At 40.0% G+C, this 13,341-nt stretch overlaps 1 protein-coding gene across 7 annotated transcripts in view; it reads left to right on the plus strand.

The window, feature by feature from the left end:
* SDCCAG8 (SHH signaling and ciliogenesis regulator SDCCAG8) overlaps positions 1-13,341 on the plus strand; it is a 272,939-nt gene that overhangs the window by 5,482 nt on the left and 254,116 nt on the right. For 6 of the 7 annotated variants that reach the window (XM_062210707.1, XM_062210712.1, XM_062210706.1 and 3 more), the window contains exons 2-4: positions 7,428-7,580; positions 8,804-8,889; positions 12,820-12,933. In XM_062210707.1, coding sequence (XP_062066691.1) covers positions 7,463-7,580; positions 8,804-8,889; positions 12,820-12,933 — 318 coding nt within the window. In that variant the 5' untranslated portion in view covers positions 7,428-7,462. The remainder of the gene's footprint in view (positions 1-7,427; positions 7,581-8,803; positions 8,890-12,819; positions 12,934-13,341) is intronic. The other variant, XM_062210711.1, reaches the window with a different exon arrangement.

The raw sequence follows: 13,341 nt of genomic DNA on the forward strand, positions 1-13,341 counted from the left end.
GAGAGTAGATATAAGAATTACTGCCTTTGGGAGCCAAGAAAATGACAAAATGTGTGATGGAGTCGAGGCAATACATTAGGGAATGGTGAGGCTTATGGCCAAACTGGATGATATTTTTTCTAAAAACATTTCCATTTCTTCATTGCTCTCCTTCTCTTTGCTTCTGTACTCCCCCACACCACCACCCACCCACCTGTTTTCACTCACCTTTCCTCCCTTTCTTCCTCAGAGAACCAAACACACACATCTGGGAGCCATGTTCCTCAACCAAGCACACATCTTAATGCCTAGATTGCTAATATCCCTTATATCAGCACTTCACTGGCCCAGGTGAATGATGCAGGCTGATTTTCTGGTACAGAAATGAGAATTAGGAGTGAAACTAGGTGTAGAGAGGGTGAATGTGGTAAGAAAATATATCATCTTGGGGATGATCCTTTTCTTTACAAATTACTGTAGTTTGAGAAAACTTTACATTGATGCTCTGTGTTTTATCTGTGTACAGTTGGCAGCTCCTGCAAAGTGTTTTTCTCCTGCCAGCAGGGGCTCACATCTGTAGAAGGGCTGTGTTAATCTTACTAGTTAATAATTTTGTCAGGATATCAGCCAGCAGTGATCTCATCTGGACCTTTGGCAGACTTAATAAACTGTGTGCAGCTGTAGTAAAAGTTCTTCTTTTTCTTAGATTTATTCATAAAACTTTTTCTTCTGTTTTCTTTATTTCTTTTTCTCAAATGTTTCCTGGAATTTTTAATAATCCTTGCCATATGTAGTGTATACAAGAGCACTTAAAAAAGTTTGTGGGGGAAAAACAGATTTTAAAGTTTGGTTTATTTTGATGCAAGAATGTTTTTCTCAAAATTAGTGGAAAATGTATATTATGAAAAACTACTCATGGAATTCAAGAAAATTTGCATCAAAATAAATTCATTTTCCATGAACTTTTTGAGGTATTCTGCATACACACATAAACATCAAAGGTTTTTTATGCTGATTTTTTTTTTAAGATCTATTTATTTGAAAGTCAGAGTTACACAGAGAGAGGAGAGGCAGAGAGAGAGAGAGAAAGGTCCTCCATCTGATAATTCACTCCCCAGTTGGCTGCAACGGCCGGAGTTGTGCTGATCCGAAGCCAGGAGCTTCTTCCAGGTCTTCCACATGGGTGCAGGGGCCCAAGGACTTGGGCCATCTTCCACTGCTTTTCCAGGTCACAGCAGAGAGCTGGATCGGAAGAGGAGCAGCCAGGGCCCATATGGGATGCCAGTGCTTCAGGCCAGGGCATTAACCTGCTGCACCACAGTGACGACCCCAATGATAGAGTTTAATTATCTTTGTTTCATTATAAAAATTTATAAAAGTAGTTTTAACTTTCATGATCTTTTCTTTTACAGAATAAAAAAGACAGTAGAATCTCAATTTTCCTTTCCAGCTACTGAGGTGAGATAAACAAAAGATAGGCTCTAGGAGCCAGAAATAGAGCATTAACAAATCAGTGAGCATCCTGGGATCGTCCAGAGCGACAGCTATGGTTCAGTGTTAGGAAATTGTTAGGGCACTGCACATGTTCTTGGACAGAAAAAGGCATAGCTTAAGTTGTTTTCAAGTGATTGAGGTACTGAGAATATTGTATTCTGTGCTCCAATGTTTGAACACATTTTCTGATCACATCACCAGTTTGTGCTAACATTTTTCCGTTTTTTACTTGGTGATAACTGTTAGGAACAGAGGCAAAGAACAGATTGAATTTATTAATTTATTCAGAGAAAATAAATTCATAGAGGTGGTTGACTAACTGCTGGCATGCACATTGATGGAACACTAGGCGGAAGGCCCGGACCCCAGGGGCTGGGCCTTATATATTTTAGGAGAGCTAGAGGTGGGAATAGGGGTAGGGGACAGCAAGCAGATGTGAATTCCTGAAAACTGATCTTTCAGGTGGCGGTACGGGGGGCCTTGGGAACCTGGGAAAGAATGCAATAGGGTGTGAGACTCAACTGAGATTCAAGGACAGGAATACATTCCAATGTTTATCTATCTTTTGCTCAATGAGCAAGAATAGCTGAGGCTTATGTCTTTGTTCCATCAGTAACCTTTCTCAGATTCTAGAGGTACAGAAGGTAGCCTGAAATGCACTCGAGCTCTTGCCAAAACAGCCCTGATTATGGAACTTCATCAAAGCCCACTGGATTTTTTTTTTTTTTAAAGATTTTATTTATTTATTTGAGAGGTAAAGTCACAGAGGGAGAGACAGAGAAAAAGGTCTTTCATCCACTAGTTCACTCCCCAAGGCCAGAGCTGGGCTGATGTGAAGACAGGAGCTTCATCTTGGTCTCCCACTCGAGTGTAGGGGCCCAAGCACTTGGGCCATCTTCTACTGCTTCTACAAGCCATAGCAGAGAGCTGGATCGGAAGAGGAGCAGCTGGAACACCATCCAGCACCCGTATGGGATGCTGGTACCTCAGGTGGAGGCTTAGCCTACTAGCCTACTATGCTGCAGTGCCCCCTCCCCACCTTTTTTTAAGTACTTGAATATTTAATAGAATGGTATTAGGGAAATACCACTTCTTGGAATGAAATTAAGCTAAATATAAATTCTCTGCTTTGATTACAATGGATATAACACCTTTCTTGGCACTTGTCTCCTAAATATCCCATCAGTCTCAGGTTTTACCCTGCCTGCCACTACCACTATGACAAAATATATCACTGTGGTGCACATTTTTTCATCAAGGGATAGGTACAGTTATAGTGTACTGTAATAATGTAAGTGTAATGGGAAGTCTGTCCTTATGACTCAATTCTAGTTGTCTTGTTTTATTGATCTAAATCAGTGGTTCTCAACTGGGGCAATTTTTCTTTTTATGGATCTTTTTATTAAAAATATGCCAAATGTACAGAGAAGTACACAGAAGAGTTCACTGAGCACACATAGATTTAATAATTTTAACATTTTGCTGTATGTATAATGTTTATAGGGACAAATTTTCTACCAAGCAGACATTTAGGATGTCTAGAGACATTTTTGATTGTCGCAACTGGAGGTGAAGGGGAGTGCTGTGGGTGTCCTGTGGGTAGAAGCCAGGGATGCTGTAAAGCATGCTGTTAAACATAACCTTGTATAACAAAGAATTAGCAGGTCCAAAATGTCAACAGTCTTGAGGTTGAGAAAGCATTCTGTAGAAGTGGCAAGACTTTTGCTTACTGCCTCTGCTCTGCGGGAATCATACTTGAAAGTGATTGTAATTAAGGATACAGATTGTATTGACTGGCGATTTTACCTCCAAACTTCTGCCAGGCTGGCCGTGATTATTTCCTGCATCAGTGGAAAGTGGCAGGTGCATAAGTCCTCTCAGCTGATGCCAATAAAATGCCAGGTGCACGCCTCAGAGCGCATATAGCCAACTGCCTGGGTTTGCCGGTGCCGACTCAGCACTAGTGATCTTCCAGGCACTGCTTTCTTAAGATGTTTATGTTCTTTTTCAGATTATCTTTTATTATTGATGCCAACCACGTTAGCATCTTTTTCAGCTATTAGAAGATTGGGATAATATTTTCTTTGAGATTTGTTTTGTGTTACTGCGTAGTATTTTTAAATGCTTTCTCTATTGTCCTTGCCATTTACAAAGCTGGCTTTGTCTAACTATGGATTTTGCTGTGTATATCTTGTTTTTTCTACCTGTCGACCCCCTTGTAAACATTGACAGCAATCTTCTGAACCAGGCTGAGGCCTACTCAAGTGTGGACAGACACGTTTCCCTTATCCTGTTGTTGCTTCACTTTTCCGCTTCTCTGCCCTGGTCCAGGATTGTGTGTGTTTTCTCAGACAGCTGGATGCTTCACAGGGAGTGGTTCCCCCTCCCTGTCACCAGGACAATTCTCTTTCTCATCTCCCAGGACAGATGGAGAATATAGATATTAATAATTCACAATATGTATCTAGGTGGTGATCTCCTAGACTGAGACATCCTTGCACTTCTTCCAAAATAAAAATAAATAACTCATTTGATAAAGAGAGGCTCAGTGATGAGCTGGGAGTTAGAATGAGGAATAGGAAAACTGGCATAAAAAATTCATTAAAAAGATTTAATTTTGTTGACAGTCATCAGCCCAGGAACCTTTTAAGTGCTCCTCGTACTGACTAATGTTTGGATAGTGCATCAGGAGAAATATTATTTACTTGTATTTATGTCCAAGTGATATGTAGGACTCAAGAGGTCCTGTTTGAATTTGTATTCATAATCAAGCTTATAATCAGCCCCTTGATTGCTGCTAGGAAAAAGAAGTCGGGGTGCAGTCTGAAGTAACCTTAATGTCCTCCCAGAAGAAAAGAGAAAATGAATATTCGTTGCCTCTCTTGGTTTTAGACAGATAAAGCTATGTCCCATTAGCAGTAGAAATGATGTCTGGAACCCCCAGTCTAATGTGATTTCCTTAAATATAAGCAGTAAGCAACTGCATTTGGAGGGTAGTGTTCTTAAAAACAAAACAAAACAAAACAAAAAAACCTTATGTATTTGAAAGGCCAGGTGACAGAGAGGGAGAGAAATCTTCCATTCTCTGGTTCACTCCCCAAATAGCTCCAACAGCCAGGGCTGGGCCAGGCTGAAGCCAGGAGCTAGGAGACTCGCATGTTGGTGCAGGTGCCCAAGTACTTGGACCATCTGCATTAGCAGGTACATTACCAGGGAGCGGGATTGGAAGAGCAGCAGCTAGGACTTGAACCAGTGCCTGTCTGGAATCCCAGCACTGCAGGTGGCAGCTTAACCCATTGAACCATAGTGCTGGTCCTGGGAGTAGTGTTCTTTTAATAATGATTATGTGTGCTTTGGTTAGGTTGTGATGGCTCCAGTTGCAGAATGATAGGATTCCATCTGTTTTGAATCAACCGAATGGTTTTATTCCTTAAAATTAACTCTTTCTGTTACAGTTTGTAATTATGCTGCTGTGTATGTATTTGAAAAGTACTTAGCATGTTTGAAATATAGTTTTGAAATGACCTAAAATATTTACCTCCTTAGTTCTAGTTTTGGGACACTGTCCTTGCAACTTCCCCCTTTTTTTCTCTTTCATAAGTGAAGCCAGTAGTTACAAAAATACCTAAAGCTTTTCTGTCATTTTTCTTTGGGAGAGCTGTTAAGTTCAAAATCTCAGGATTTCACATGTTGTTTTCATAGTGCAATTTAACATATAGTCCTAGTGTGTTATAAATTCTAAAATATTAAACAGGAATACTTTAAAAACTATTGAAAGGATTTTTTTTTAAACCCTACCATCAATATAACCTGATTAAAGAACTCTACCTATAGGGATTTTCAGCTATGTTTTTTTTCTCCATATTTCCCTTCTTTTTCCTAATTTAGCTTATTAGCTTTTAGACTACGTATAAATAAATAATTTTCCCTTGTCTTAGAAGTGCATTCATTTGATAGCTCCATGGAGCACACTTTTAATGTTAATCAAACCCTGTGTTTCCTTTCTAATGGATGTAATAAAGATAAGTGCTTCATTCATAGATTTATGGGCATAAATCTAAAGCTCTGTGAGCTAAATTGCTTATCATGTAATGCTCTGATTTTCCTTTTCCATTAACAAATCTCTTTAGAAAATATTGAGATATTGAGAAACTATTGCTGCTGCTTATTTTGCTAAAACCAAGAAATGCATCTTCTCTGGACATTCCTAAACTTGAACTGAGTAAAAGAAGGTCAGACCTGGCTAGTAATCAACATCAAATTTCTATCAGAGAAAGATCCATGCAGAAATTGGATTGGTATGAAAGAAAGTGTGATAAATTCACTGACACTCTTGTGTTGTTGAGTAATAGAATTTCATTATTCAGGCTGGTGCCGCGGCTCAGTAGGCTAATCCTCCGCCTTGCCCCTCTTCCAGGCCAGCTCTCTGCTGTGGCCAGGGAGTGCAGTGGAGGATGGCCCAAGTTCTTGGGCCCTGCACCCCATGGGAGACCAGGATAAGCACCTGGCTCCTGCCATCGGAACAGCGCAGTGCGCCGGCCGCAGCACGCCTACCGCGGTGGCCATTGGAGGGTGAACCAATGGCAAAGGAAGACCTTTCTCTCTGTCTCTCTCTCTCTCACTGTCCACTCTGCCTGTAAAAAATTTAAAAAAAAAAATTTCATTGTTCAACTTTGATCAACTGCTAGTTTAATCAAGATAGAAAATGAGTTGCTGTGAGTGAAGAAATTATATTAGGTATTTTGTAATAGGGTATTATTTTTCCTTCTGAGTAATATGGTTATTGTTTTTCTGTTCTGTACTTTGAAATTCATGAGCTTGCAATCGGACTTACCCCTAATAGTAGAGTTAGAAATGTGCCAGGAGATTCCAATTCAATCCCATCAAGGTGGCATGTACCAATACCATCTCACTAGGCAAAGTGATCAGTTTAAGTTCATAATTGATCATAACGATAGAATTAAGTGTCAAAGGGATCACATAAACAAGACTAGTGTTTGCTAATACTAACTGATGAGGCCTGGGTCTGGCATGGTGTAACTTCCACTGCATTCTATTTGCTAATGCAAGGTACAGGCCTACTCATTTTCAAACTGGGGGAGGACAAGGGCATGAGGCTGAGCTATTTTTAGAGACGAACTCTCTTAGTAATGCACCTCATTGCTTCATTAACTTAGATAGCTGATGTTATACAAATGTATAATGGCACCAACACGGTTGTGGAAAAAATGGAATTACAAGATAATGTACAAATATTTCCCAAGAACTGTTTGAAGATGCTTCCCATGTGTTATTCAGTTTAAGTTTGAATTCTAGGAGAAGTCAGCTGCACTAACCAAGACTCTATATGAAGTCCACCAGCACTGTATAAGAAAGACTATGCTACACGGGTTGCCACTATAGTACTTCAGCTATGCAAGTATTGGTCACAGCTAGGTCAGGCAGTGCCACATTGCTTGGTGGGGAAAGGGTATCAGGCCCACAGAGACAGTGAGACTTCCCCGGGCAGAATTTGGTGTGATTGTGTCCCTCTTACTAGTTCTGTACATGCTGGCACTCCTCCCCAGTGTCTCCAGGGATGGACCAGGGGAGTCTTAGACACTGAAGAGAAGGAGAATGTTTCCCCAGGTCAGTTACTTTTCAGGGGTGAGGGGAGCAGGGAAAGCTCTGCCTTTGAATGAATCCTCCTTGCTGGTGGTGCTAGATCGAATCCATATGAACCACTGTCTTGAGAGGAGCCTCAGAGATCCTCAGGTCCAACCTCTACTCCGTGAACCCCACGAACTTAATCCTCTCACTTCTCTGGCATATTTCTCAGTAAGCTAGAAACAGAACTCTGCTTCCACAGCCCCTTCCCCCCAGTGTACCAGAAATAATAGTTAGAGACTGCCTTCTTGAGTCCTGCTGTCTCCCAGATTTTATTTGTCCTGACTTTCATCGGGTTGTTGTTGCAGAACGTGCCAGTAGAAGCATCCAGCAACTGAAATGTATGCTGAAAGAAAGTGATGGTGCGATTGGAGAAGATGCCCCGGACCCGGACCCTAGCATCAGTGCAGGAAACGAGGGCACCGAGGCAGCCTGGCACGAACTGCAACACAGTCATGCTGGTGAGTGTGAATGTCAGTCTCAGTCTGTGTGACATACAGCAAATTCTTTGTTTGTTTTAAAGATTTCTTTATTTGTTTCTTTATTTGAAAGTCAGGGTTACGGAGAGACAGGGAGGAAGGGAGAATCTTCCATCTTCCATCCACTTCCCCAAGTGGCCACAATGACCAGGGTTGAGCCAGACAGAAGCCAGGAGACAGGAGCTTCATCTGGGTCTCCTGTGTAGGTACAAGGACCCAAACACTTGAGCCGTCTTCCACTGCTCTCCCAGGTGCATTAGCAGGGAACTGGAGCAGAAGTGGAGCAGCTGGGACATGAACTAGCACCCATATGGCTTGCCAGTGTTGCAAGTGGCTCCTTTACTGCTATGCCATGATGCCAGCCCCATAGTGAATTCTTTAAACTTCATAGAATAAGGACTCTAGTCTGTCCCATTCTGCTTCTAGGATGTTATTCTTGAAATAAATCAGGTAATATACAAGGATGCTTCAAAAAGTTCATGGCAATGAAATAAATATATTTTGGTGCAAATTTTGAAATCCATGCATATGAGGGTCTTCAGAAAGTTCTTGGAAAAAGCATATTATGAAAAAAACTTCATGGATTTTAAGTTTTTGTACAAAATAATCTTTTAATACAATTTTCCATATTTGTGAAGTACTCTTATAATTCCCTTGTTTAATTTTTCTTTTGACTTTCCAACACCTTTATGCCGAAGTCTGAAATTCTTAGAACAAGATAACATTTTCCTGTGATAACTCCAACCTCCCTCCATAGTCTCATTTTTCTATTCTCATTTTACTCATTGATCTCATGAGCCATGTGCTCCTTATTCCAACCCTCTGGCTGTGTTTCCATGCTTTTATGTGCAATGCCTTTTTTCACCCTTTTCTGCTTGATGATCTCCATTCATTCCTTAAGTGTTATCTCCTCTCTGGAAATAGACGCAATCAAGTACTTTCTCTTTTTGTAGCACTATTCATAGCTCTAAGTCTATATATAAATTACTATGCTGTTTTTTATCAGTGTATCCCTCTTGCTTATTGAATTCATAGCTCTTAAGGAATAGAGGCTGTTTTTTGTTTATTTATTTATTCTTTTTGTATAACCAGTCAGTAGCACAGTTCTTGGTGTATAATATATGTTTAGGCACTGTGTATTGAATGGATGAGTGTACTAAAACATGGATGTCAGATAGGTTAATAAGCTCGTTTTTGCTCTTCAGTTATTCAGCTCAAGACATTGTTGCGCCAACAAGAAAGTAAAGAAAGTGAGGCATCTTCATTACGAAGACAAAAAATGTCCCCTTTGGTAAGTGTCAATTTTTGCAAAAGAGAAAACGAAAAGCAGTCATCTTCTGTCTCTGTTTTACTTTGTACTGTCATTTTAGTAGCACATGTTGAAGAAAGATTCTAAGTAGGGCATGCTAATAGTGTAAGGCATTAAAAGAAATTCTCTTGCCTCTGATTATTTAGGCTGAAGAATAGAGACTTCCATAATAAAGGAATCTTAATATTTTAGACTTATTATTCACTTGAAAGTATGAGCAAGAGAACAGTTTGGAGAATTTATTTTGCAGCTGTTAGCAAATATGTAAAAGGAACAATAATGTAAAATATAATGTAGTAATTTGTTTTAGAGGGTTATGTCTATATTTGATCATTTTTATATTTAAATAAATTATAGCCCTCCTTTATAACATTTTTGGATTCTGAATATCAAACTCAAGTTATGTGGCCAGCGCTGTGGCTCAATAGGCTAATCCTCCGCCTTGCGGCCCCAGCACACAGGGTTCTAGTCCCGATCGGGGTGCTGGATTCTGTCCCGGTTGCTCCTCTTCCAGTCCAGCTCTCTGCTGTGGCCCAGGAGTGCAGTGGAGGATGGCCCAAGTCCTTGGGCCCTACACCCACATGGGAAGCCAGGATAAGCACCTGGCTCCTGCCTTCAGATCAACGCAATGCACCAGCCACGGCGGCCATTGGAGGGTGAACCAACGGCAAAAGGAAGACCTTTCTCTCTGTCTCTCTCTCTCACTGTCCACTCTGCCTGTCAAAAAAAAAAAAAAAAACAAAAACAAAAACCCTAAGTATGTAACATTATTCTACATGTTAAAATATGTGATTATAAAATTGTACAACATGAAAAGTTATATTCTTCTGAAGTTGTTTTGATTTGATTAGACAAAATATTTTATTCCTAATTAGAGCATTATTTTTCATTCTGTCTCACCTAAAGGCTGTGATAGGTGTGAGGGAAAGAACTCTGGATCATGCTTACATGACCAGAGTAATAGCCTAGCCCTAAGGTCTGTGTATGTGCGTTTCTCACAGAGTTTTTGCAATAAGTAGATAAGGTTGTATACTTATAATTCTTTTTACACCTATGAAGTATGTTATAAATATAACATGTCATAGCAGAAGTAACAATCTTATATCTTCAATGTGTATGGTAGTTGAATACCCACATGCTGATAATTATTGAGACATGTTGCTTTCTTTTATTTATACCTGCAATGTTGTAATAGTTCCCACATATTAACATTTCATTTCAGCCTCACACATTCTTTTCATGCTTAATTTCCACTTTAGAGAAATATACTTCCTATTCATATTCAATATTTATGGATATAGATTATAATTATCAAATTATTGTAATATATCAAATTATTGTAATATATCAAAACATGTTGTTCAGTGAATTTATTACTGTTGATAGCTAGTTTATACGATGCTCTTCAGCATGCAGTAGGAGTGCTTTTGATTCTGTTAGACAAAGTTTTTCTATCTGTTGAATATGCTTATTAGCTTTTTAAATTAAAACTTGATTATGATATTACAGAGCTTACTCAATGAGAAAAGACATAAAGACATTCATCAAGAGCATCAAGTTTAGTACATACGTAGTCTATGAAACGTGCACGGAACTATGTAAAAGACTGGATCTTTATATAGACTATACAGAATGAATGTAAGTCATAATAATGGGTCAGTTTTTAGGATTTATCCCCTTTGAATGCATTTTCATAGTCAATGGGGCATATCAGAAAGATGTGGGTATTTTGGAAGTAAAACTTAGGCACTCTTTAGATGGAAAACATATCCAAGTCTTATGTGGTTAATTCAAGCTATAATAAACCTTTCCAAGTATGTATAAATAGTACATGTGAACATTCTTTATACAATATAAAAGTTTTTTATTTTCCCCATTATTTTCTCCATATATGCACAGCAATATTTAATTCACATTTGCCTACTTTCTATTTTTATTAAATATATAAAATGATTACAATTAATTGCTTTCTACTCACCACAGATAGTTCATTTAATTAAAGTTACTTGTGTTTTCAGATTTCTTAAGTTTACCAACAGCAAAGCTATATATTTTTTTGACAGGCAGAGTTAGACAGTGAGAGAGAAAAACAGAAAGAAAGGTCTTCTTTTTCCGTTGGTTCACCCCACAATGGCCACTATGGCCGGTGTGCTGTGGCTGGCACACCGCGCCAATCCGAAGCCAGGAGCCAGGTGCCTCTCCTGGTTTCCCATGTGGGTGCAGGACCCAAGCACTTGGGCCATCCTCCACTGCACTCCTGGGCCATAGCAAAGAGCTGGACTGGAAGAGGGGCAACTGTGACAAATGATTGCAATGAGAACCAGTACTGTACTCCATCATTGGTAGGATTTCTGCTGGACTGAGAAACAGAATGACAAAAAGACTGTGTATCCTCTCAAGCTTTCCTCTATATTTGTTTAACTGGTTGATCCTCATTTCCCCTTTTCTTGATTTCCTCATCTTTGTGTTTTTTGCTTTTGAAGATTTTATTTATTTATTTGAGAGGTAGAGTTACTGACAAAGAGAGGGAGAGACAGAGAAAAAGATCTTCCATCCACTAACTTCACTTCCCAAATGGCCATAACAGCTGGAGCTGGGCCATTCTGAAGCCAGGAGCCAGGAGCTTCTTCCAGGTCTCCCATATGGGTACAGGGTCCCAAGGACCTGAGCCATCCTCTACTGCTTTCCCAGGCACATTAGCAGGGAGCTGGATCAGAAGTGGAGCAGCTGGGACATGAACCAGTGCCTGTATGGGATGCCAGTGCCACAGGTGGAGGCTTAGCCTACTATGCCACAGCACCACTCCCTGTATTTTTTCAATATCATGATGTGGCATTTAATGTTATAAACCATTTCACAATTATTTTAATATAAAGTAATAATGCATTCAAAATTCCAGGAACACTGCAAAACTAAATAGCATTATTACCTTTTCAGAAATCTCTTGGTGTAGTGTGTCACTTAGTTCTGTATACCTCTTCTTTAGGTCTCTATGCTTGGAGGTTCTGTGCTCTAGAACAGCATAGATTCAAATTGCCTTGTACTATGTTAAAAAAAAAATCCAAAACATGGTTTTGGGGTTTTTGGGTTTTTTTTATTTTATTTTTTATTTTTTTTGACAGGCAGAGTGGAAAGTGAGGGAGAGAGACAGAGAGAAAGGTCTTCCTTTTGCCGTTGGTTCACTCCACAATGGCCACTACGGCCGGTGTACTGTGGCCGGCGCATCACGCTGATCCGAAACCAGGAGCCAGGTGCTTCTCCTGGTCTCCCATGTGGGTGCAGGGCCCAAGGACTTGGGCCATCCTCCACTGCACTCCCAGGCTACAGCAGAGAGGTGGACTGAAAGAGGAGCAACCAGGACAGAATCCAGCGCCCCGACCGGGACTAGAACCTGGGGTGCCGGCGCCGCAAGGCGGAGGATTAGCCTATTGAGCCACGGCGCTGACCCAAAGCATGGTTTTCTAACAGACTTTTTTTTGACACAGAACTGGCATCAAACACTTGCCTGAAGAATTTCTTTTTCAGGGAGTTCATCTGCAGTTTTAGGTAGCAATCTTCTTCCATGGCAGTTTCTTAGACACAGTTTTCCCTTCTGTCTCATTAGTGAATGGGATGTCACAGTTTCAGACAGTTCAAATAGGCATTTTATTCCAAACCAGTTACACCACCCCAACCTTTTTCCTTTTGTATATGCTTTTTATAAACACTTATATGTTCTATCTTTAAAAAACAAGAAGCAAATTTCTGAATCTTGTATATCTGTGGAGTATATAGGATAGAGAAATAAATGCTATTAACTATATTGGTAGCTATTCCATATGTCTATCACATCATGCTAATTTGAATATGGAGATACTATCAACTGATTCTTTGCTGTAACTGGATATGATTAATTTGGCTTTTTTATCTTAGAGATCATCAGAATATGAGGAAACCAGTATACCTACAGTGCAAAACCTTGTACCTATCATTAATGACCAATCTCAGTACATTCATCATTTAGAGGCAGAAGTTAAATTCTGCAAGGTAAGTTTCTCATTAAGAATTTAAAACTAGCTGCCAACAATGTGACACAATGGGGTAAGCAGGTGACACTGGCAATGTAAATCCAAAGTGCCTGTTCAAGTCTCTTCTCCTCTGCTTCTGGTCCAGCTCCTTGCTAATGTGCTTAGGAGAGCAGCAGATGATGGTACAAGTATTTGGGTCCCTGCTGCCTATGTGGAATACTTGGATAGTATGCCAGGCTCCTGACTTTGGCCTAGCCCAGCTCCTGTCCTTCTGGCAATTTAGAGTGAACCAGAAAATGGAAGATCTCTCTTTCTATGTCACTCTACCTTTCAAATGAATGAATGAGTGAGTGAATCTAAACTTAAAGTATTTATCTGATAGAGGGAAATTAAGATGGTGGGTAGGGAGGAAGCATGCTGCTCTAGT

Source organism: Lepus europaeus, chromosome 14, assembly GCF_033115175.1.
Source record: "Lepus europaeus isolate LE1 chromosome 14, mLepTim1.pri, whole genome shotgun sequence".
Taxonomy (NCBI): domain Eukaryota; kingdom Metazoa; phylum Chordata; class Mammalia; order Lagomorpha; family Leporidae; genus Lepus; species Lepus europaeus.